Source organism: Harmonia axyridis, chromosome 6, assembly GCF_914767665.1.
Source record: "Harmonia axyridis chromosome 6, icHarAxyr1.1, whole genome shotgun sequence".
NCBI classification, from domain to species: Eukaryota; Metazoa; Arthropoda; class Insecta; order Coleoptera; family Coccinellidae; genus Harmonia; species Harmonia axyridis.
The window spans coordinates 26,940,986-26,966,968 of record NC_059506.1 but is presented as its reverse complement, the minus strand read 5'-3'; the positions used below and the strand labels follow the sequence as shown (position 1 = coordinate 26,966,968).

Sequence of the window (25,983 nt, the reverse complement as noted above, 5' to 3'; positions counted from 1 at the left end):
AACTGCTCACATATGATTGTTATTATGATTATCTAAGATAACGTTTTGAATTGTTTTACAATGGAGAACAAATGAGAGTTTTCAGAGGCCTCTAGCGTCAAAACTAGCCTCTACAAATTTGTTTGCATATTAATGAACTTTTTGTTTGGAATGAGTTGGACTATAACATATAAAAAATTCAGCAAATTTAACAGAAAGCGATATTCCCTAATAGTGTGCGATATTCTGCCCTTCCTTTTATGTTAGATTTCAAAATTGTGGACATATACTAATTCAATATTCTGACATTTTGCCCTAATCATGTAGCATATATAAACATGAAACGAAAACAAATAAGTTGATAAGAACAAATTAATTAACGTCTGTAATAATCTGAAATATATGTCTTTTGTTATTTATTTCATTTATTGGTGAATTTACATATCTGCACAGTGCCGGATTTACCAACAAATTTTGAAGGCTGGGGCCTAGGGTGGCAAATTTACGGCGAATTTGGCCAAAAAATCAATTTAAATTAAAAAATGAGCTTTCAAATACTTGTTCATTCATGCGCAAAATCCACCATTGGGAACCACATAAATGTTTGTAGGTATATATATATGTGGTCCCCAAGGGTACAATTCACGAATGAATAAACTAGCGCCCAAATTATTATTTGAAATTTTTCTTCAATTTTCTCTGGTTTAGACGCTGCTATCAACACAAATTAAAATTACTATTCTACATAAACACGCAGAATTGGAACTCGGTTGGATCTGTATTTATTGAAATGTTAGCTTTTTATCTTAGGATATTGCGCCTAAATTTTCCTTGGTTTCAATGAAGCTTTCCGTACAAAACTAAAAATAGTTATTCGATATAAATTCGTAAAATCCCAACCCGATCTATGTTCATAAAAATATTATGTATTTCTCTTCAAAATTCTTGAATTAAATTGAAAATTCTTGAATTACAAATATTGTAACATTAAACATTAAAAATTTGATTGTGACCTAGAGTATCAAATTTCAGGCAAACTTAAATAACCTACAGGTGGTAAATGTTTAAATCCGTCACTGTATAAAATTATTTCCAAAAATTTATCTTTTAATGCGAAGCAATGCAAGATAACATGATTCATTTTTTTCAATTCCAATAATTGATCTTTGGAAATCTCTTCATGATCACCGAATTATAGAGATCCAAAATTTTGGTCGACTTCATCTATAGATTTGTCTAACCTTGAGAATGTTAGATTATACATTCGGATATAAAATAATTTCTTCTCATGATCAACAAGCTGGAAGCTGAGTGTGTAGTAAGCAAATGTGAAATTAACAAATTAAAGGTAAGAACTTTCACTTTACTTTATTCAAAAATTCGTATCATTTGAAATTATTTCATTTCATTATACAGGGTTAGAACTATTTATACGGGGCACTACAGGGATATCAAAAACCGTTAGAAATGCAGGGTGGCTTGAATCACAAAAAAAGTTGCGTTATTTAGGGATAAGTATGTTGGTGTTAACAGATCCAGAATATCATTGGTTCCCGAGATATTTCGAAAAAACTGAAAATCGAGATTTTCTTTTTTTTTTTGTATCACTCATTTCTTTTCGAGATAACTTCACGAAATTTGGTCTGTAGCCATTATCCAATAGAGATTCTAATGGTGTTATCAGATTTTTACAATCCTATAATTCAGACACATAAAATTTAATCAGGAAAAAATTAAAAATGATTCCAATTCAGAATAAATACTTTCAGATGATAGCAATAGTTATAGCTATCGGAACGATATTATTTTATTTCTTCATCATCAAACCAAGAAATTATTGGAAGGAGAGGCATGTTCCAACTGGAAAAATAACACCTATATTTGGAGAACATTATCGCAATATTCTTGGTAAAGATTGCTCCACAGAATTTGTACAAAGAATATACAATAAAGTACCGGAAGGAAGGTAAGTTTTTGGTCTTAATATCAAAATGAACGATTATTCCGATCTAAGAAGGTATATCAATCAATGAAATTATGATAATTTGAATGAATTTCTGAATGTGAAATGGGTGTAGAGGGCAAAATTTTCACCTTCTACTTTTTTATTCAGATACACGGGAATTTACTTATTTCAAACGCCAGTTTTAGTTCTCAAATCCCCAGAACTCATAAAGGAGATATGTGTGAAGAATTTCAATAGTGTATTAAACCGTCAAGCTCTAACTCCAGACTGTACAGAGCCACTTATGTCCAAAAATCTTCTAGCTCTCAAAGGTGAGTCAATAAGTCATTCGCCAATTGCGTCCTTTTATACCACTAAGGAAAACTTACATAGACTTATGTGATCTCCAAGGACGCAATTTGCACATAAAGAAACAAACGCACGAAAACTCCTAACTTACGTCTTCATTTATGTTAAAATCTTAAGTAATAGAGTTTGAACAATGAAAGTGCTCTGGTGGATCCTTGAGGAACACCTTATGACACTACCCTTCAACTACACAATGTTCCACACTCGCTCACAATTCATTAACATACTTTCATATTTGTCCAAAAATGATCCACCACATTTTTCAAGAACTCTTATTGGCAACAATTGATGAAAGTGATTTTGCATTTCAGGACAACATTGGAAATATATTCGTCATCTATTGAGTCCATCCTTTACTATCAGCAAAATCAAGGCTATACATGTTCTGTTGTGCGACAACGCATCTAAAACAATACAATACTTTCATGATAAGGATGAAGAATTGATAGAAGTAGAAGTAAAAGATACCTTCACAAGGTTCACCAATGATGTTCTTGCCAATACCATCTTCGGTTTAGAAATCAACTCTTTCAAAGACAGTCAAAACGAATTCTACTTGATGGGAAAAGATGCTTCAGATTTTTCGAAGCCTTGGAAAATCTTCGTTATACTTTTGCATCACATCTCTTCAAAGCTTGCAAGGGTAATATTACTACCATACTTTTAGGATATGTATCAGAAAAAAATGAAGAGGACACTTATGTGAAGTCAGGAGATTATTTTCACTATTAGAACAGATTAAAGTCACGCAAACCTTTATGGATTGATACTTTCCTTCAATCTGTGAGAGTTACAAGATAATTTGTCATTTGGATTGTAGTTCTTGTAATGTCTTCAACACCATCAACTTTTTATTCGAAACATTCTTTCATTTACCTTTCGGGATTTTCAATTGATTCAATTCAAAAAATTCACCCGGTATGATGAAATAATGATACCAATCACTAATTTTATTTCTTAGGTACAAACAATTATGTGAAATAGCATTTGAGAACAACACATATACAGTTCAGGAATAGTTATTTATAATACAAGTGCAGAAGGCATTGTAATTCTTCCACGAGTTCAAAATACAAAAACGAGCCACGAAGTGGCGAGTTTTTTAATGAACGAGTGGTAGAATGAACTTTCTGTGCGAGTATTATACATAATTTTCTCTAATCCATTGCATTTTTATTGAAATGAATGAAATATTTTCATAAATATCATTTAGTGATTTTTACATTGAAAAATGTTGGTTGGCAGAACTGATTTCTTTAAGGCAAATTTCAAATGAATTGACAGATAAAGCCGTGGCGGCAAGTTCGGAGTACCAACATATAATAATAAAATATAACCATAAAAACTGTGCGTTTCTGATATATTCTCGCACGATTTTGTTCTACAAGATGTAGAAGAATGAACGGAATAACCACAGAATTAGAGAAATAACTATATTGAAACCTCATAAACTTCAAAATTTCAAGCTTGATAAATGAATAGATTTTTTCGTTACAGACTTTGAAGATAGAATTATATGGACAACAAACTACGGATTTCTACACCAATATAGTTAAACAAACAATTAAAATTCGCGAAGAGAAAAACATTCAACGGAATGACGTTTTGGGGAATATGATGGAAGAGAGGAAGAAACTTAGAACAGATACAAACTGTAACGAAAATATGAATGAAAAATCAGATGAGAAATGCGTCGAGACATCATTATCTGATGAAGATATAGCAGCACATCTTTTTCTTTACATGCTAGGAGGTTATGATACAACATCAACAGCAATATGCTTTATGGCTTATGAATTGGCTATAAATCCCGATATTCAGAAGAAGTTGATAGAAGAAATTGATGGGGTTGGTACTGAAAATGGCACGCCTAGTTACGAAGATATTTCAAACATGGTGTACATGGATATGGTTTTATCAGGTATCCTGTTATTAAATTCATTCCATTTTTTTTAAACCTGATTGTTCTTAAGGGTGCAGACAACCTTTCTCACTATAGGTGTACAGATTCATTTAGATTCAGAGCGAAAATCACTTGATCTCTTCTAATGTTTAGAATAAGCTCACTCTTTTTTTTTCATAGAAATTTATTATTTTTGTTTTATATCACTTTGAGAATTGAAAGGTTTTTCAATCGTATCTATTCATTTTAATGATGAATTTCAAATTTTTTTCATTATGATATTAGGTGCACACCTAATATCATAATGAAAAAAATTTGGAAGCAAGTTGTGCAACTTGCTTCCGCCATTTTGCAATAGATGACTGTAGCGGTAAGTGGTAGTCGAAATAAATAGATCGTAGATGTCATACAATAATCCATCGAAATATTAGTCGATTTGTGTCTGCATCATAAAGTTATTCTCAGCTTGGGAGCAAAATTGTCGTCATTTGTAGGAAGTTTTAATTTTCTGCTTCAATCTGCGGCTCAGAATCATCGAATGCTCTCAACTACCTATGGTGAGTCCGCTATTAGGTATAGAAAGTGCCGAGAGTGGTTTCAACGATTCAAGACCAGTGATTTTGCCGTCGAAGACCAGCATGGCGGTAAATAAGAGACAGTTTTCGAAGATGCAGAATTGGAGGCATTACTTAATCAAAACTCATATCAAACGCCACAAAATTGACAGAATCATTGGGAGTGACGCAGCAAGCCATTTCAAAGCACCTGAGTGTCATGGGAATGATTCAGAAACAAGGAAATTGGGTGCAGTACGAGTAGAAGCCTAGAGATGTTGAACGGCGTTTTTTTGCTTCTGAACAGCTGCTTTCAAGGTGAAGACGGAAGGGATTTCTGCATCGCATTGTATCTGTAGACAAAAAATGGGTTTATTACGACAATCCCAAGCGCAGAAAAGCATGGGGATATCCCGGCCATGTTTCCACGTTTACGGCCAAACCGAATATTCACCGTTCCTAAGTCATGTTTTTGGAAGGAGCAGCTCGTCGTAGTGTATTATGAGTTGTTCAAACCGATTTAAACAATCACAGGTGATCGTTATCGAACTCAATCAACGCGTTTGAGCCGAGCATGGAAAGACAAACGGCCGCAATACAACGAGAGACATGATAAAGTGATTTCACAGCATGACAATGCTTGACCCCTTGTTGCAAAAGTGGTCAAGACCTACTTGGAAACGTTGAAATGGGAAATCCTACCCCACTAGCCGTATTTGCCGGATGTTACTCACTCCCTCGGACTATCACTTGTTTCGATCAATGTTACACGGCCTGGCTGATCAGTGTCTCCGGTCTTATGAAGAAGTAAAAAATTGGATCGATTCGTGGATCGCTTCAAAATATGACCAGTTTTATCAACGCGGGATTCGTACGCTGCCCGAAAGATAGGAGGAAGTAGTGGCCAGCGATTGACAATACTTTGAATCATAAATGTATAACTAGTTTTTTACAATAAAACCTCGAATTTCGGAAAAAACGGCGGAAGCAAAAAAAAAACAATCGTAGAAAAAGGTATATGTTCGACATCAAAGTAGATTGACTGTCTTGGCTGAATTCCTTGGCTATGAACTATCAGCCATGGCAGTCAATTCACTACTTTGCTGTCTAGTACAACAAATGACTATTTCTTTGATTTTCAGTTCCCCTCATTATTTTCTCTATATGTTTGTTCCTGTACTCTGGACTGAAAATGTCACGTAGGGGGCTATAGCTCCCTATGTGCTGACCTTGGTTGTTGTCCCCTAGTCCATATATGGTCTGTCTGCCGAAACCGCTTACAAGATCATTTCTGAAAATTTTGTTCTAACTACACCATTATTCCAATCGCTATTGTAATTTGAAAGTTGACATTTGCACATGTTTTTTCTGTTCTATTTTTTCAGAAACCCTACGAAAATGGCCGAGCATCGCACACACCGATAGAGTAGTATCAACTCCCTTCAACATCGAAGCAGAATTACCAGAAGAAAAAGCTCTTCATATGAGAGAAAAATCCAAAATAATGATTCCAATTTTTGGCATCCACAGAGATCCGAAATATTACGAAGACCCTGATAGATTCGATCCTGAGCGTTTTTCCTCGGAAAATAGGAAAAACATCAATCCTTACACATACATGCCTTTTGGAGTTGGCCCAAGAAATTGCATAGGGATGAGATTAGCTTTGTTGGAAGTTAAAGTGTTGTTTTTCTATTTGTTGAGCCATTTCGAAATTGTCAAAACTGAAAAAACAGAGATACCTTTGAAGTTGAAGAGGACTGTGGTGACATTGACTGCTGAAAATGGTTTTCCATTGGCTTTCAAGAGAAGACATTTTGTGAAGAAATAATAGAGATTGCTGTATTTCCTTCCATTTTATGTGAACATGGATGGTATTTTCGACATCTAAGAGGATTTTGTACTGAATTAAATGTTGTTTTTTAATCATATGGAAAAATACAGTGCTGACCATGAATGTATGAATTGAATATCAACAAAAGAGTCAATGAATTATTTATCAAATTTATGTGAGAATGTGTCTCTCGAGCTATACCTTGAATTAAAATATCCACATTTGTAATCGAATAATTTTCATTTTCTGGATCTATCCGCTATATGTATATTGCTAATAATAAGGAAACGAATTTATTCAATATCTCAAACAATCATCGAATAAAAAAATATGGTCAAAACGCTTTCGTAACTTTTTTTTGATAGGTAGATATCATGAATGGCAAGTTTTAAAGAGAGTACAACGAAGATTTTCCTCAAGCCCAGTCTTTTCTGAAAATTTCAAATTTTTTACCGCTAGACTGCAAGAGAGTTCTGATATTGTGGCAGGGCGGACAAAGAGAATTGAATTTTGTCCATTGAAAAATTCAACAGAAATCTTCAAACCCTGAATGCACCTTGTGAATTTCATGTCTCTAACATATTCCTTTCGAAAGTTTTCGAAAGTATCTTGTATACGTCAGCTGACGGTCAGAAAGAATTTATTTTTGCCTCGAATTCTTCATCAAACATAATCAAATAAGACCACTTTCGATGAATTACGTTCATTCGGAATACTTAAATGTGAGGCAAATTGATTATTTGTAACAGAGAAATATGAACTAAAATTTATATCTAATAAAAAACCACCGGAGATTATTAGAATCCAACTATTTTCGATTATTATTAGCTTCTTGGGTTAACAGGTTATCTCTTTGAGATTTTTTGGACATAAATTCTCACTTGTCATAGTCGGAATTATTCAATTCATTTCAGTCAAAATAATGTTGAACTGATAATTGAAATGTGTTATTCAAGAAATCAAATCTGTGAAATATATCCATATTTGATAAAACGAATTAATTAATTTGAAGTAGTACCTGAGGTATATCTTCAAATATAATAGAATTTGTTCACAAATTTGCTGAGAAAAACACAAAGTGGATAAAAGTTAAATGACGAAAACGAATTGATGGTAGGTATATTCGAATATCATTTTACTCCTAGAATAACTTAAAATTATAGCGTATTCGACTGGCTGCTTCAGTTCGAATTAATTCAAACTGATTATGTCATTTAGCTCTACAAAAATTCGAATTAATTCGCACTGGTGCAGCCAGTCGAATACTCTATTAGTTACAACTGAATGAACTAGACAAGAATACAAAATTTCTTGAAATTGAAACAACAACAGTCATTTGCTTCCACCATACAGATCAAAAAATGCGAAAAGAATCAAAATAATAGTGTTCAATAACTAAAATATCACTTAAAATGAATCAAACTAACCAAAAAAATATCAATCAACAATGCTTCAATGAGAAAATATTAATATTTGGGTTGATTCCTGTTAATTTTGCGTGGAGGATTACTTTCTTATCATTAGTAATTAGTAATTTGGTTTGTTTATATTTTGTGGAAATTCGGGAAAAATATTAAACTATTCAAAATTTTTTTGGTTACCTACTACCGTAATATACACAGGAATATTGGTAAATTTTTTGGATATTTTTTTCTTTCTATGGTTGTTAATAATTCTGCAAAAGGCATTCTACATCTAAATGCAAATTTTATCCCGATCGAACCTGCAGTTTCGAAATGAATAGTAGTAGATAACAATTTCATAATAAATTACAAAGCTTCCCTGAAAATTTCAAATGCGTAGATCCTTCCATTGGAAGTAACATAAAATAGTTCGGAGACGAGTGCTCAAAAAAGGACGTTTTCACTGTCTTATTTTATGGAAATACATTGCAAATGAAGAATAATAAGAGACTTTTGCCTCATTTTCCTAACAGTCAATTTAATATTCGGTTGCACATTTCAAAGGAATTAACATGTTGGTGGTGATTTGGATTACTTCAAAAAACTTTCTGTTGAATAAGTATTTAATGTTCCTATCAGCTTTTTTAATAATTTCAGATGTTGTTGGTACTCATAGTAATTGGAACGATTTGCTTCTATTTCTTCATAATCAAACCAGGAAATTATTGGAAAGAAAGGCATGTTCCAACAGGAAAGATAATACCCATATTTGGGGAACATTATCTCAATATTTTGGGTAAAGATTGCTCTACTGAATTCGCTCAAAGAATATACAACAATGTTCCTGATGCGAGGTAATGGAAATAAGGCCAATTCTACATTATTACAGAAAAGTAACATCTATTTGATTTACTGAATGTTACTATTCGAAAATATGATGTTAAAAAAAAATAATATTGATCTGATTCAGATATCTTGGCATCTACTTATTCCAAACACCAGTGCTGGTATTGAGATCACCAGACCTCATTAAAGATATCTGTGTGAAGAATTTTAACAACGTTTTGGATCGTCGAAATATACCTCCCGATTGCGATGAACTATTAGTGTCCAAGAATCTCATGGGTCTCAAAGGTGAATATTTTTTATATTACTTCCTTATTTAATTTCATAACCACAACACGAGAAGAATAAAAATATTAAGCTTCTCAAAAAATTTTGTGAAATCATCTGTATGATTATTGATTATGCTGGAAAAAAAACCACTGAAGTAGATTTGATTTTATTTTATGAAAATTCCCGACGGCTTAGTAACTCGGCTTCATGATGGCTTCCATTTCATGGCGAATGTTTTATTATAACTAGTCCAAGGAAATTGGTTCACTAGTGTCAACTTTAGATTTAAGGAAATCCCACAGGTAAAAGTCCATAGGCTTCAAATAAGAACTGCGAGGAGGCCAATGAATGTCACATCTTCTGTAGATTCATTTACCTTGAGAAAATTCATTAAATCTTGGCAGGGATACATTGGATGTGTGTGAAGTTGGAACATCCTACTGGATCCATTTTTTTCGGTTATTGCAGGAAAGTTCTGCAGTTCAGGCAACATAAACTCATCTAACGTCTTCACAAATAACTTCTTTTTCATTGAAAAAAAATTAAGGCAGATAATTCCTCAAGATAACATTGAAGGCTATAGCTCATACGATCACATTTGGCGAAAGAAGGAGTTTCTAATGCTCGCGTTTCCGATTGGCAGTTCAGCTTATTTTCTTGGCCATTAAGATGAAAATGTGTTTCATACGAAAACAAGATGTTTGTAAACGCTTGTTTGGTTTACAATTGTCAACCTAAGAATGGCATCTTGGGGCTTCAATTCTTGCACCAACAGCTTTATACCATTGCGCAAAATACGGTGGAACGATGATCCATACGTATCATTATCAGTACTTTTTAGCCTTTCAACAAACAAATTGTAACTCCTTCTCAATCTAAACTCTCATGTCTCATAAATAATAAAAATGGATATTGTATTACAGGACAACAGTGGAAGGAATTTCGTCATCTATTAAGTCCATCCTTCTCTAGCAGCAAAATGAAAGCAATATATGTCCTCTTGTGCGATAACGCTTCTAAAATAGTACAATACCTTATGGACAAGCATGAAAATTTGATAGAAGAAGAGGTGAAAGACACCTTCACAAGATACACTAATGATGCTATTGCTAATACCATTTATGGTTTGGAAATTAATTCTTTCACAGAAAGAGAAAACGAATTCTTTATGATGGGAAAAAAAGTCACAGATTTTTCAGCCCCTTGGAAAATATTCGTCGTTCTCTTGTATACCCTTGCTCCAAAAATTGCGAAGGTAAGGATTGTTACAAAATATCTCCATCTATGAGGTGTATATTTAAAGTCAGGTCTCCATTTATTTTTTTCACATTAAATAACATTTATTCACTAAGTTTTGTACATTGCTGTAAAGCTTGAAATCTAAGCTAATCGCCATTCACTTCGATGAGCTTCCTCATTCGTACGACAAAATTTTGTATCCCCTCCTCGAACCACGATCCCGCCGCCTCGCGCAAGAATGAAATGACCGCTTCATGAACTTCTTCATCGTTCGCAAATTTCATTCCTCCTAGATGAATGAATAGAGAGAGTCTCTACTGCACACATCTTGGAGTTTTTCGGCCAACTCATTGAGAGTCAACCTGCGATCTTTCAGCACAAGCGCCTCAACTTTTCGCACTGTTTCGTCCGAGTGTGACGGCCTGCCGCTGCGCTCCTCGTCCTGAACGTTTAGTCGGCCAGCAGAAAATTCTCTCACCATACACTTCTTCCAATTGACAATGAATTTCTATAGGTGGAGTTTTTTTTTAGTGCAAAAACTTAATGACTGAACGTAACTCGCACCTGGCGGGAGCGACAACCGGCACTTACATTGCAAATGGCTGCTACGTCAAGACTGAGCGTCCTAATGAGCTCCACTAGGTGTCGATTGGTGGAGGGGGTCCTAACGTATACAACAGTGTTACCGGATTTCATCTAGCGCTACTTGCGGCGATACAATGGCCTTGGAGACCTTACTTTAAATACACGCCTCGTATATTAGATTTTGTTCTCTTATTTTTCATAATAAACCTCCAAGCTTCAAGACTCATTTAAAATAATACCGAAGCCAAAATGAAAAATAATTGTTACATTTGCAAATACAAATTTCCTTTCAAACCTAGAAATTCATTCGGATCTCTCATTGTAGAAATTTAAAGTTGCCTTATATGGAAAGAAAACGGCGGATTTCTACACTGATCTTTGCAAACAAATCATTGAACTACGTGAAGAGAAGAATATAGATAGACCAGATGTTTTGGGCCTACTCATTGAAGCGAGAAATAAGTTTGAGAAAAGTAAAAGTTGTGACGAAGAGTCAGAAGGAGTGACTTATTATTCTACAAGTGAAACACCAAATGAGAAAGTCTTGGAGAAATACTTATCTTATGAAGAAATAGCAGCTCATCTTTTCTTATTCAAGCTAGGAGGCTATGATACGTCATCTTCAGCCATGTGCTATATGGCTTACGAATTAGCTACACATCCAGAGATTCAGAAGAAGTTGATTGCAGAAATTGATCAAATTAAATCTGAAATTGCCACGCCCAGTTATGAAGCCATTATGAACATGACATATTTGGATATGGTAGTATCAGGTTAGTTATCATTCTGAATATACATCATACATTGTATTTTGTAAGGATTTATTAAAAATTCAGGAAGTAATTTCTTGATTGAAAAAAAAATCTGTTGTTCCTTTCAAATGTTTTCGCATTCGCTTCCTTCTTACTTATAGCAAAGGTAAAAAATATTTGCATTTTATAGGGATGTATAAGTCAAAGAAGTTTTATGAAACTTACGAACTTTTTAACCAAGGAAGCAACTGCTACAATTTCTGAATTGTGAATCGTCAAACACTCCATAGAAATTTTTTTCAACAGGCACCAGAAAAGAAAAAAATCTAATGCTATTGTATTATAAAGATCAAATAAATCTTCTTGATGAAGGCCACTAATATAAATTATTATGCCAAAACCTTTGCTATCTGATATATCTTTTTGATATATACTCTTTTTTCCAGGAATATTATTCCAACTGACAAAATTTTGTCTTAATGTTAATTCAGTTAAACAATTTATTAACCATTCACTCAATTCATACATTCGGGATAATTCATCTTATTTTTGGTTGGTGCTAGTATTTTGTCAGTTGGAATTATATTTGTGAACAAAAAGATACAATATAATTTTGATACTTATAATGCTAATGTGGATATTGAGACGCTATCAGTTTACGATCGTCAAAAACTCATTTTGTAATACTCGCTTGTATTCAGGAGAAATTTGTATTGTACAAAATTCTCACTTTGATCAAGTTAGTAGTCCATAAATCGTTGTACAGACAAGATATCAACATATACAGCATCCCGAATCCAAAGTACCATTTTTTTTATTTGAAGAATAAGAAGGTACATTTCTAATGTAACTGAGACCTATATTTCTAATTATATGAGTAGGTACAATATATTGGATATTAATGATTTATGTTATTTCTTCTAGAAACTCTACGGATGTGGCCTAGCCTTGCATTGACCGATAGGCTAGTAACAGCTCCTTTCACCATTGCAGCAGAACAACCTGGAGAGAAACCACTACAGATGAAAGAGAAAGACCTGATCATAATTCCAATTTTCGGGATTCACAGAGATCCGAAATATTACGAAAACCCAGATCGATTTGATCCTGAGCGTTTTTCACCGGAAAATAGGAAAAACATCAAACCATACACCTACATGCCTTTTGGGGTAGGACCAAGGAACTGTATAGGAATGAGGCTAGCCTTACTGGAAATCAAAGTGTTATTTTTCTACTTGTTAAGTTATTTCGAGATCGTTGCAACTGAAAAAACAAAGGTGCCTTTGAGGTTGAAGAGAACTATGGTTACGTCAACTGCTGACGATGATTTTCCACTGGCTTTCAAGAAGAGAAGTTCTAAAATTTGAAGTACAGTTCATAATTTATTATTCTTCAGATAATATACAAAGTTTACAAATGATGCAAATAGTTGAGTTTGTCGCCAAATAGCCACAAGTACCTACCTATATTGTCGAAAGATTTTGAGATTACTTGAGATTGTTATTTTTGTTCTTATGATATTACTAAATAGGTTAACTAAAGCCTGAGTCACTGGAAGCAACTCTTAATCAAACTATCGCTATTATAAAGAGTTGATACCAACTTTCAAAAATACCTTCAAGAGTGAATTACTGATGTGGAAAAATCAACGCTTTTATGACTTGCTGAATCATAATGAGTCGACAGACTATAAGATATTATATGTATATTTTGTGCTTTGGGTTCTTCTTTATTTCAATTTCTGTGAACAATACTCCTAAGAAAAAATACAATAATACATTAATCACAACTTTTTTTTTTCGCGAAATGGTGCTGCAATCGTAACCGTAAGTATAGTTTCATTTTGATATAAAAATAATTTTTCAATTCATTGAATGTCTACCTCATTGTAAGAAGAAAAGTATGCCATCAAGAACGATATTAGCCCAATAGCTGCTACTGCTACGGTTGCTGCACCATATATTTTTCATGAAATTTTCCATGAAAAATGGAAATATTTTCGGCTGTATGTTCTCTATAACTTCGAGAATTTAATCTTCAAGGTCTTTTTTCGATTGTGAAGCATTAGCTTAGACCTTATCTTTCTCGTGGTCCCAAAGAAAAGAGTCTAAAGGTGTTAAATCACCTAGATCTCGGTGGCCAATCGTGGTCACCTCTTCGAGAAAAAACACGCCCAGAAAACTTTTTTTGTTGGAAATAAACGTCGTTCATATCAATATCATCACTTCGGTTTCTATAATATCTAAGATATCAATTTTCGGAGGAATTAACAAACACTCAAATGCTCCTGACTCTTCTAGTTTTTTGGAATATATGGCTTTTATTGAGTACGCTTCAATCAGAACTTCTGAATAAATAATAATGTTAAAAACCGATAATAAAGTTATGTGCTGTGTATATTTTTTAGGATCAAAGGACATAGGCGTAACGAAGGGGGGATTATTTGGGACATAAACCCCCCCGCCATCGATTAAAAGAAATTGTAAGTAACAATTAAAAAAAATGTATAAAATATTGATAGATTTTGCTTTTTCAAAGTGGGTTAACACCCCAATGAATCAACTGTAGTTACGCCAATGAAGGACAAGAAAGCATTGTGCCACACCCATCGGCAGAATTGTTTTCTGCAAATTTTCAAATTCGAAATTAATAAACTATAATCGCCAATCAATTGTCTGAATAAGGTAGATAGGTATTGTGAGTTGTTTGGTAGTGGAAAGTTATGCAGATGGTATTCAAATCAAAATGCATTAGGATGGACATAAAAAGTCATCTCTATTAAAAATAGAATAGTTGATTCTCGAGTGGGGCAAATGATACTGACCTTGCAGAGGCGTAAACATATATCATCAAGCCTTACACCAATGTAACGCAATATGAAAGAAGATTACATAGATACATATCTGCTACTATCTTATCATAACAAAATCAAATAAATCTCATTAATCGAGAGAAAGTGTTATAATCGAATTCACTAACTTATTTGGTGTAAGTAAATTGGTGGTAAGGTCAAGGTAAGTTATTTATTTATTTGGCATTTTAAAATAAATAAACGACCTAATTGCAAGTCTCGATCTAGAGGCCGGCAAATAGATATTTTACCGGGCGGCAAATAGTGACTGGCGGCATTTTCTACTTTTTCTCATAAATCCGAATTTCCAGAATAATGTAGTAAACGATTTTTTTTTTAATTTCATACAGGATTTTTATATAAAATCAACTAATGTTGGATGTGGGCGCATTCGCATGATTATTTTACTCAATCATCTTCCAGCATTTTATAAAGTCGAAACTCAGCAGAAGAATATGAAGCCTGAATTCAATTCAGATAATTCATCATTATTTATTCATCAGAATTCTGTAGAACACGTTTATTGTTTATTACATTCCACGTTTCCTATATCATCTATTCTATTTAAATTTGAATTTATAAAAGAAACTACACTCGATACATTTTCCCTACTTTTTATAAAAAAAGTGTAGAGTTTTCCCTACCAATTCACCAACATTCATATATTTTAGCTATATGAATGTTTGTCGCAAGTAATTACATAGACAACTTTAACAATTTGACGAGACATTCTCTATCAATTTTAAAGTTGTTCCCTCTCTCGAACTATCAAAGAGTTCCCACAACAAAATTCAAATATTTCACAATAAGCGCAAAACAATATCATTGAAAATGTTTCAATAAACTCAAACCTAACCTTACCTAACCTACCCTAACCATAATGATGTATTATAATATTTTGAAGCAGGAATACATTTTTTACAGATGCTGCTGGTTTACACAGTCTTGTGCTTACTCCTGTACATCCTAGTAATCAAACCATACCTTTACTGGTCGAACAAAAATGTTCCATTTAGATTTTCTATTCCATTATTTGGAGAAGGTATCTACATGATCATGGGCAAGGAAAATATGTCAGATACTATCAAAAGAATGTACAATAAGATATCTGATGTCAGGTGAGTTATAATATGTAGAACTTAATTTCGATTTTAAAATTAGATATCTTGGAGTTTTTCAGTTCATGCAACCCGTTCTTATCGTGAAATCGACAGAACTCATCAAGCAGATTTGCGTTAAGGATTTTGATCACTTCTTGAATCATAAAGTACTGTTGCCTGACGGAGTTGAAGAACTTTTGTCGAAGAATCTCCTCCAATTGAAAGGTAAGGGTACTATGCCAAAAAATACTGGTGTGAACTATCTAGAAATGCTGATGTATCAACAACAAAAATTCTTTAAAAATTTACCTAGAATTCAGTGAATCGAACACAATCATTAAAGATCGTCGGCTCAAAATTCGAAAATCTAAAACATTTGGACAAAATCCCTTCTAGAATGAGCGTGCAAAAAAGAATCGAATAAAAGTTGAACAGAGATTATTTTAGGATCAGAAAATTCACTTTTGAACTATGGTATTTTCAGATCAAACTTGGAAAAACATGCGAGCCACCCTGAGTCCATCCTTCACAACAAGCAAAATGAAGTCCATGTTCACTCTGATCTCCCAAAACGCTGATGCGTTTGCGAAATATTTCAAACAAAAAAATGACGGTATCGTGGAGGTTGAATTCAAAGACGCCTTCACCAGATATACAAATGATGTCATAGCCAGTACAGCGTTTGGTCTTCAAGTCGACTCATTGACTGATAGGGAAAACGATTTTTATGTTTTGGGAAGAGAAATGAGCGACTTTTCTACATTCTGGAAGAAGTTTGTTTTCTTCTTCTTTCAGATTTCTCCTACTATAGCTAGAGTAAGCACAAGAAGCTGTTTATATTAGGTGTACAAATTTGCTTCTGCCGTTTTGCAATAGATGGCTGTAGCGGTAAGTGTAGTAGAAATAAATAGATAGTAGATCTCATACAATATAAGCTCAGGCATTTGTAAACATAACGCCATCGAAATATTAGACGATCTGTGTCTGCATCATAAAGTTATTCTCCATTAAACATGACAGCTTAGAAGCCAAATTGTCGTCATTTGTGGGTTTAATTTTCTGTTTCAATATGAAGGAATCTGAGGCTGGGGCTCATCGAATGCTCTCAAATACCTTTGGTGAGTTCTCTATTAGTTGAAAAACGTGCCGACGGGTGGTTTCAACGCTTGAAGAACGGTGATTATGAAGTAGAAGACCAGCATGGCGGTGGAAAAGATAAGGATCGAGACTCGTGTCAAACGCAACAAGAATTGTCAGGATCATCGGAAGTGACGCAACAAGCCATTTCAAAACGCCTGAAAATCATGGGAATTATACAGAAAAAAGCAAACTGAGTGCCTTTCGAGTTGATGCCGAGAGATGCTGAACGACGTTTGTTTGCTTGTGAGCAGCTGCTTGCAAGGCAAAGACGGAAGGGATTTCTGCATCGCATTGTGACTGGAGACGAAAAATAGGTTCATTTGTATAATCCTAAGCGCAGAAAACCATGGGGATATCCCGGTCATGCTTCCACATCCACGGCGAAACCGAATATTCACGTTTCCAAGGTCATGCTCATTATTTGGTGGGACCAGCTCGGGGTAATTTATTATGAGTTCTTAAACCAACTGAAACAATCACAGACGATCGTTATCGAACGCAATTAATGCGTTTGAGCCGAGCATTGAAAGACAAACGGCCGCAATACAACGAGAGACATGATAAAGTGATTTTACAGCATGACAAATAATGCTCGACCCCATGTTGTGAAAGTGGTCAAGACATACTTGGAAACGTTGAAATGGGAAGCCCTACCTCATCCGTCGTATTCTCCAGACGTTGCTCCCTCGGACTATCACTTGTTTCGATCAATGCCATACGGCCCGGCTGGCCAGCACTTCCGTTCTTATGAAGAATTAAAAAATTGGATCGATTCGTGGATCGCTTCAAAGGATGACCAGTTTTTTCGTACGCTGCCCGAAAGATGGGAGAAAGTAGTGGCCAGCGATGGACAATACTTTGAATCATAAATTTATAACCAATTTTTTACAATAAAAGCCTCGAATTTCGGAAAAAACGGTGAAAGCAAAGTTGTACGTCTATGTAGGTAGTTAAGCTTATTTTTGAAACTGTACTACATCCACCTTTTTCTCCTATGCAACCGAATTTCAATAGATATTGTTAATATCAATGTATTAATGGTTTTTATTGTAGTTTTTGAGGCTCGAACTGTTTGGAGAAAAAACGAAAAATTTCTTCTTGGGGATTGTCAGAGATACAATCAAAATGAGGGAAGAGCAGAACATCAAAAGACCAGACATGCTTGGGCTATTGTTAGAAGCCAGAAAAGGTTCACAACAGAAAGAGAAGATGCAAGATACCAAAGAAGCAGGATTTGCCGTTGTTGAGGAACATTTGGAAGTGAATGAAATCAAGCCGCAAGACTTAACTGATACAGATATAGCCTCTCAAGTATTTATTTTCTTTTTTGGTGGTTTTGAAACTGTTTCAACTGCTATGTGCTTCATGGCTCACGAGTTAGCATCCAATCCAGATGTACAAGCAAAACTCATCGAAGAAATAGACGAAAGTGTACGGAAAAATGGTGAACCCACCTATGAATCCATTGCCAATATGATATACTTAGACATGGTTGTCTGTGGTAAGATTCTTTGTATGTTTCCAAAATATTCGATGCCTCGAATATAAACATGTAGAAATAGGTACATTTTATGTAGCATACCTACTTCTTAACAGTTCAAAGTAAAATACATTAAGTAGCAGTCCCGGTTTATACTCAAAAGCAAAGCTTGGGGTGGGCAATCCAAAGCCTGAACTAAGGGTACATATATTCGACGCATCTAAGATGTCTAAAACATCTTAGACTTGGCTTTTTAATTGGTCAAGACTATCTACTTCAAATCAATATATTTTCCATGGACTTTATTTGTTATTACATGTACTTCTAGCAGCTGATCAGATAATAGAGAGTTAATATTACTAGCTCTATTCCAAGCAAAACGAAAAAAAAAATATATTTATAATTCACTGAAATTTTTTCCACAGAAACACTGAGAAAATGGCCCGTGAATATAGCAACAGACAGAATGGTTACCAAACCTTATACTATAAACCCAGAAGAGCCAGGAGAAAAACCTGTTCATCTTGAAGTTGGTGATGTGGCCATCATTCCAATAATAGCCCTCCATTATGATCCAAAATACTATGAGAATCCAGAAAAGTTCGATCCTGAACGGTTTTCACCAGAGAACCGAAAAAATATTGATCCCTATGCCTATATACCCTTTGGAGTAGGGCCTAGAAACTGTATAGGTTCTAGATTTGCTCTGTTAGAGTTGAAAGCAGTATTCTTTCACATACTGAGACATTTTGAAATTGTCCCAGTCGAGAAAACCAATATTCCAATAAAACTGAGCACCAAAAGCATAAATTTATCTTCCGAAAATGATTATCCATTAGGATTGAAGAAAAGGGAAATAAACAAAAATTGAAGAGTCCAATTTCTCTTAATTTATTATAATAAATCAGTTGGTTTGGAAATTAATATCAAATAATATTCAATTCTAACTATTCTAAACAAGTCATCAATAAACAATAAATAATAATAAATACTTTATGTTCTTTTTTTTCATTCATTCAATAAATTTTCTCAATATCCTAGAAACTAATTAGGTTCTCTTCTTCTTTTTCCTTCACAAGTCTCCGTTTTTGATTCCACATGTTATAATCCAATATTATTTTTCGTCCATAGGAATTATGAAGCTCTTTGAAGGAAATTCTTATTTGTGAGGTACTAGGTTGGATGCTATAATTTGTTTCTTGTTTCGCTACAAGAAATTATATTTAGAAATGCATTAGAACAAAAATATATCTGAGATGAATAACATCTAATAAAACACCATTACCTGTTGTGTGTGTTGAATGTGAATTACTGTTTGAGAAGTTTTCCACTCTATCAAAAGGATTATGTCGATGCCTAGGAGGAGGTTTGGGTGAAGCACTATGCTGAGGTTCACTTAAAGGAGTTTCTAAAGAATAATAAAATGTGCTGAAACCATTACACTTCATAATGATAAATATTATCAATAAGAAAACATATTCATTATTAAAAATGAGAGATGACAAATTGGCGAACAATACATTCAGATAAGATAAATATGATTAGTTTCATCACTCATAAAATTTATTAGGGTTTATTGAAAAACCATAGCAATATAGAAAATAAAAGAAATTATGTGGGTGTCTAAAACCTTCAATATCATCCAGCTGCTTCTGTAATTCTGCAACCATTAACTTCATATAATCATAACTAGAACAAGCTAGAGCTTTCATCCATTGCTCCATTGATTCCTGAGAATCAGTTCCCAGAATGTAACATCTATTAGTTGATCCATGAAAATCAATTTTGAAACAGAACTGTTCTTCATCATCGATCAATTCTAAAATCAATCTTGATTAACTCATATTGAATTCGTGAATAAATTATGGTGCTAGCAATGATATATACCTAAAGTACAACCCTCCAAAATTATAACACCAAGTGGTTCCTTGTCCCCTTTTTTGTCGAAATAGAATAATAAATTTCCTTTCAATACAAAATACCTTTTTTGAAATGCTTTATTGACTTCGCCCTTTTTACTCAAATATCCCTCCTTATCTATCGGAGTTGCAGATACAGCGTAAGCACAAAGATTCTTTTCGTTAATTTTCATATTAAACAATATTTTTTTGAATAAAAACCAAAATATTGAAAATTTCGCCTACTAAATTTCGAGTCTACTACAAAGATCATTTACCATAGACAGATTCTTCTTGAATAGATCTAATATCAGGTATTAATTGAGGTTATGTAAATTTGCAAAAACAATAATACTGTTTAACAATTTTTTATTCAATTGTTAAAATAAAATTGATTATTAGAACAATTGCTACTGATAATTATTTGAGTCTATAGCTTTTAGGTTTCAAAATGAGTGCTCCTCCTCAAGCATTGGTGAACAGAAATAAAAAACACTTTTTAGGTGTTCCAGCACCTCTAGGATATGTAGCTGGTGTGGGCAGAGGGTGAGATATTTGCCATTTATTAAAACAACAATTTTATTCACTATTTTCAATATTTTTCAGTGCTACAGGTTTCACAACCCGGTCTGATATTGGTCCTGCTCGAGATGCAAATGATGTATCGTAAGTAATTGTAAAATGTTTTAATTATTTGTATTTTAATTTATTCTCATTTCAGAGATGATAGGCACGCTCCCCCTGCTGCTAAAAGAACAAAGAAGAAGGATGAAGAAGAGGAAAAAGAAGTGAGTTCAATTAGTAAATATTACATATGTGTGAATATTACAACATTTTTTATTAGGAGGAAGAAGATCTGAATGACTCAAACTATGATGATTTCAATGGATATGGTGGTTCCCTATTCTCAAAAGATCCTTATGACAAGGATGATGCGGAAGCAGATGCTATATATGAAGCTATTGATAAAAGGATGGATGAAAAAAGAAAGGAATACAGAGAAAAACGATTGAGAGAAGAGTTAGAAAGATATCGTCAAGAAAGGTAATTGGTTTCACTAAATTTTGAGTGAGGAATCCAATTTTCCAATATCATTTCAGGCCTAAAATTCAACAACAATTTTCTGACCTCAAAAGAGATCTAATAAATGTCTCAGAGGATGAATGGAAAAATGTACCTGAAGTGGGTGATGCAAGAAATAAAAAAGAGAGGAATCCAAGGAATGAGAAATTCACTCCTCTTCCAGACAGTGTACTTTCTCGAAATTTAGGAGGGGAAGTTACTACATCATTAAATCCTTCATCAGGCTTAGCAAGCATGGTACCAGGTGTTGCAACTCCAGGTATGTTGGTAAATTAATTCTGGTAGATTTATCAGATTAAAATTTTCTTGTGTTTTTCAGGAATGTTAACTCCAACAGGTGACATGGACTTGAGAAGAATAGGGCAAGCTAGAAATACACTTATGAATGTTAAATTATCACAGGTTAGTGTGCAGAGACTATTTCGTTGAAACAGAACCATTTAATGTTCTGAAATATCCAGTAACAATTCTTTTTTTTAGGTATCCGATTCTGTCACAGGACAAACAGTTGTTGATCCAAAAGGGTATTTGACAGATCTGCAGTCCATGATTCCCACTTATGGAGGTGATATAAATGATATCAAAAAAGCAAGGCTTCTTTTGAAATCTGTTAGAGAAACTAACCCAAACCACCCACCTGCATGGATTGCCAGTGCCCGATTGGAAGAAGTTACTGGAAAAGTACAACCAGCTAGAAATCTTATTATGAAAGGATGTGAGGTTAATCCACTTAGTGAAGATTTATGGTTAGAAGCTGCTAGAATAAATCCTCCAGACACTTCTAAGGCCGTTATTGCACAAGCTGCTAGACATATACCAACATCTGTAAGACTTTTTATTTTTTTCTCTAATTCAGTGACTAAACCATTTATTTTTCATACCTAGTAGACCGTGCGGGAATATCTCAATTTCACACAGATTTCATGGTTATATTTCATTTTTATATGTTGGTATTACTGGTACTTGAAACTCACCTGTCACAGATTTATCTATTATCTGTCAAATTTGTGATATAGAAAACAGTTTTGTCAACCAACATTTTTCAATGCAAAAATCACTAAACAATATTTATGAAAATAAAAATTATAATTTCTATAAAAATTCAGTGAAATAGAGAAAATAATGTATTATTCTCATACAGAAGGCTCATTCTAACACTCGTTCATTGAAATCTCGCCAGTTTTGGCTTGTTTTTTAATTTTGAACCCGTAGAAAAATATCAATGACTCCTGAGCTCGCATGATAAAAAACTATTGCCTGAATTTTATTATTTTTAGTTTTGTCAGGATAACTTATCCATTCACATATTTGCACCATACTTTTAGATGATTATTCTATTTCAAAATTTCCAGCTTTGAGAGAATTAGTTTCATCTGTTATAAAAATGCATTTTTAAGATATTCCAGACCTGATTAAATTGAAAGATATCATAAAAGTGATCTAGTTATTCAAATATAGAAATTAACCTTTTTTTTCTAGGTGAGGATCTGGATAAAAGCTGCGGATCTAGAAGAAGAAACCAAAGCCAAACGTAGAGTATACCGTAAGGCTCTGGAACATATTCCTAACTCTGTAAGATTGTGGAAAGCAGCTGTTGAATTGGAAAATCCAGAAGATGCTCGAATATTGTTATCAAGAGCTGTAGAATGCTGTCCAACGGCTGTTGAACTCTGGTTGGCTTTGGCCAGACTTGAGACCTATGAAAATGCCAGGAAAGTATTGAACAAGGCTCGAGAAAATATTCCCACAGATAAACAGATTTGGACTACTGCCGCTAAACTGGAAGAAGCCAATGGTAAGTGGTCTCGAATTCATAGAGTTGATGTTAATTCATATTGTTTTCTTGTAGGTAATGTTACTATGGTAGAAAAAATCATCGAAAGGGCCATAGCATCGTTGAATGCCAACGGTGTTGAAATAAACAGAGAACACTGGTTCAAGGAAGCCATAGAAAGTGAAAAAGGGGGCCATATCCATTGTTGTCGTGCCATCATCAAAACGATCATCACATATGGGGTGGAACCAGAAGACCAAAAGCATACCTGGATGGAAGATGCAGAACATGTAAGATCAGTTGTCAATGTCATCAGAATGTCAGTTGTCAAATTTTGATAATTTAATTTTTTTTCATTTATTTACTTATTGCTGACCCCTAAACAACAAGTATTTGTTGCTGTTGTTTGTTGCCTAAATTCAATAATTTTTCAGTGCATTAATCAACAAGCCTATGAGTGTGCTAGGGCAGTTTATAGCCATGCTCTTGCTTCTTTTCCTGGAAAGAAATCGATATGGCTTCGAGCTGCCTATTTGGAGAAAAATCATGGTACAAGAGAGTCACTAGAATCTTTACTACAGAGAGCTGTTGCTCATTGTCCTAAGAATGAAGTGAGTATTGAATTGTTGCGTGTTTGGATATGGTATCTATGATAAAAATTTATAGGTTTTGTGGTTGATGGGAGCAAAAAGCAAATGGTTGGCTGGTGACGTTCCAGCTGCTAGAGGAATTTTGTCATTAGCTTTCCAAGCAAATCCAAACAGTGAAGAAATTTGGTTGGCTGCCGTCAAATTAGAATCCGAAAATCATGAATATGAAAGAGCAAGAAAACTATTAGCGAAAGCAAGAGGTACTGCATTTTTTAATAAACTTTTTCTTTCAGTTTTGTCAAACTTGTTGATGAATCTTTTTATTATTTTAGGTTCTGCTCCAACTCCAAGGGTTTTGATGAAAAGTGCAAAACTTGAATGGTCTTTGAATGATACATCGGCTGCTCTCAAACTACTTGATGATGCGCTCAAAGTTTTCCCCACATTTGCAAAACTCTGGATGATGTTAGGGCAAATTTACGAACAACTTGAAGAATTGCATAAAGCATTTGATTCCTACAATGCAGGGGTAAGATAGAATTATAACGAAAAAAACAACGTACTAACAAATTTTGTATTTTGTAGATAAAAAAATGTCCGGATTCTATCCCACTTTGGCTGCTTTTATCAAGGTTGGAAGAAAAACGGGGAGTCTTGATTAAAGCAAGATCGGTTTTGGAAAGAGCCAGATTGAAGAACCCTAAAAATGATATTTTATGGTTAGAAGCCATAAGAGTGGAATTGAGAGCAAATTTTAAGGATATTGCCAATTCAATGATGGCCAAAGCTTTACAAGAATGTCCATCTTCTGGTAACCTATGGTCAGAAGCCATCTTTATGGAAGCTAAAGCACAGAGGAAATCAAAATCGGTAAGATTTCACTTAGGGTATGGTAGGTATATCGCCGAGAATTTCAGAGCGGTTACTAGTGGTTTTCAATGTTTGAGGTAACTTGTTTCGTATTTACAGACCGCTTGACACATGTCAATGGTCAACTAAATTTTTCATGACAGAATTTTGGAGGTTATAAATGGTTAATCTCTTTTAATTTGTAAATAACTTATAGTTCTAAATGGCTGTGAAGGGTAAATGTTTCATAATTAAAGTAATAAAGTTTTTGAGTGTTAGATGTTATGAAAAATATTCATAAACAATAATCTGAAAATTAAAATGACAACTGCCAACCGGAGTGGGCGTGGTTACCCATCCTAACCAGAATAAAAGTACGGTTACTCTGGTGACAGATAACTCACCAAAGTTTGAGGAAATAGTCACCGGTTTTTGAGGAATTTGAAATATACAGACCACCAACTTCTAACCAAGGTGATATACGGACCATACCATTACTTTTTCATTCTCAACAATGAAATTTTGAGGGTCATATGATTTCAATTTATTGAATCAAAATTTGAATAGAAGTGAATCACATGGTAAAAAGAATACGAAATTCTCTTGTACGCCACCTGTACAGCCATCTACCAATACAAAATTATTTCTGTATATAAATAGAAATTCAAAATTTTGATATGTGTTTTGTTTCACAATGATATGTCAATATTTAGTGGAGAAAAGCACAAAGCAATTTTTGGGATTCGCCACAGTTTCGTTTGGCGCTTCAAGTATCAAGTCACTTGGCCGCCGGCTGTACAGGTGGCAGTTAACGCGTTAAGACCTTAAAATATGATTCTCTCGGAAATTCTCGGCGATATACAGACTATACCCTTTATGGGTAAACTATCAGACCCAATTTAAAACACAATAATTCCCATTTACAGGTAGATGCCTTGAAAAAATGCGAACATGACCCCAATGTACTCCTGGCAGTGAGTAAGCTTTTCTGGGCCGAAAGAAAAATAGGAAAGTGTCGAGAATGGTTCCAAAGAACTCTCAAAATTGAGTCCGACTTAGGTGACGCTTGGGCATATTGGTACAGATTCGAACAACTTCATGGTACAAAAGAACAGCAGCAAGATGTTAAACAAAGATGCCTCGCTACAGAACCCCACCATGGTGAACTTTGGTGCAAGATTTCAAAGGACATAAAAAATGTGAGGCTTAACAATGAACAACTTCTGGATGCCGTTGCAAAAGCTGTCCCAATCCCTACTTAAGATCAATGTAAATTTCAAATATTTCAGATAATAAAATATTTATTAATCAGTAAAAAAGATTTTATTATACAGTAAAATTTATATACATTATTGTATAGTTTGTAATGTTTGTGCCAGAGTTATATATTCAATTATTTCAATACAGTATATTTACATATCCCATAAAAAATTAATTTTAAGAGAACTTGTTGAACTTGAAAATTTTACAACCTATATACAAATTAATTTCTAAAAATAGTATTGTCTCACTATAAAATATCACTAGTGAATATTGGCG

The 25,983-nt window shown here is 34.0% G+C and overlaps 3 protein-coding genes across 3 annotated transcripts; 2 read left to right on the top strand and 1 right to left on the bottom strand.

The window, feature by feature from the left end:
* The first annotated feature begins 1,133 nt into the window (after positions 1–1,133).
* LOC123683133 lies at positions 1,134–19,241 on the top strand. Its single transcript, XM_045622031.1, has 16 exons — positions 1,134–1,327; positions 1,749–1,945; positions 2,093–2,256; positions 2,605–2,936; positions 3,791–4,214; positions 6,136–6,578; positions 8,645–8,841; positions 8,958–9,121; positions 10,027–10,358; positions 11,253–11,700; positions 12,604–13,043; positions 15,455–15,648; positions 15,692–15,855; positions 16,115–16,446; positions 17,824–18,271; positions 18,676–19,241. The coding sequence occupies exons 1-16, from the start codon at positions 1,268–1,270 to the stop codon at positions 19,119–19,121; spliced, it is 4,785 nt and encodes a 1,594-aa protein (XP_045477987.1). The 5' UTR covers positions 1,134–1,267; the 3' UTR covers positions 19,122–19,241.
* LOC123682856 (sesquipedalian-1-like) lies at positions 19,118–20,397 on the bottom strand. Its single transcript, XM_045621659.1, has 4 exons — positions 20,138–20,397; positions 19,881–20,069; positions 19,536–19,658; positions 19,118–19,457 (listed from the first exon to the last, which is right to left on the bottom strand). Exons 1-4 carry the CDS (start codon positions 20,340–20,342, stop codon positions 19,288–19,290), a joined length of 687 nt encoding a protein of 228 aa, XP_045477615.1. The 5' UTR covers positions 20,343–20,397; the 3' UTR covers positions 19,118–19,287.
* Positions 20,398–20,468: 71 nt separating this feature from the next.
* On the top strand, positions 20,469–25,763 carry LOC123682853 (pre-mRNA-processing factor 6). The gene is made up of 14 exons (XM_045621656.1): positions 20,469–20,694; positions 20,755–20,814; positions 20,870–20,936; positions 20,993–21,192; positions 21,249–21,490; positions 21,551–21,633; positions 21,712–22,056; positions 22,711–23,026; positions 23,081–23,295; positions 23,440–23,616; positions 23,672–23,855; positions 23,928–24,124; positions 24,181–24,465; positions 25,371–25,763. The coding sequence occupies exons 1-14, from the start codon at positions 20,600–20,602 to the stop codon at positions 25,704–25,706; spliced, it is 2,802 nt and encodes a 933-aa protein (XP_045477612.1). The 5' UTR covers positions 20,469–20,599; the 3' UTR covers positions 25,707–25,763.
* Positions 25,764–25,983: the final 220 nt, after the last annotated feature.

Bases quoted from the DNA above. Each gene is read 5' to 3' on its own strand.
- LOC123683133 (XM_045622031.1), top strand. From the start codon at position 1,268: ATGATCAACAAGCTGGAAGCTGAGTGTGTAGTAAGCAAATGTGAAATT. The intron at 1,946-2,092 runs GTAAGTTTTTGG...TTTTTTATTCAG, and splicing joins AATAAAGTACCGGAAGGAAG to ATACACGGGAATTTACTTAT. The intron at 4,215-6,135 runs GTATCCTGTTAT...CTATTTTTTCAG, and splicing joins CATGGATATGGTTTTATCAG to AAACCCTACGAAAATGGCCG.
- LOC123682856 (XM_045621659.1), bottom strand. From the start codon at position 20,342: ATGAAAATTAACGAAAAGAATCTTTGTGCTTACGCTGTATCTGCAACT. The intron at 20,070-20,137 runs GTATATATCATT...GATTGATTTTAG, and splicing joins TTTGGAGGGTTGTACTTTAG to AATTGATCGATGATGAAGAA. The intron at 19,659-19,880 runs GTTTTAGACACC...ATTATTCTTTAG, and splicing joins GCAGCTGGATGATATTGAAG to AAACTCCTTTAAGTGAACCT.
- LOC123682853 (XM_045621656.1), top strand. From the start codon at position 20,600: ATGAGTGCTCCTCCTCAAGCATTGGTGAACAGAAATAAAAAACACTTT. The intron at 23,027-23,080 runs GTAAGTGGTCTC...GTTTTCTTGTAG, and splicing joins TAAACTGGAAGAAGCCAATG to GTAATGTTACTATGGTAGAA. The intron at 23,296-23,439 runs GTAAGATCAGTT...ATAATTTTTCAG, and splicing joins GGATGGAAGATGCAGAACAT to TGCATTAATCAACAAGCCTA.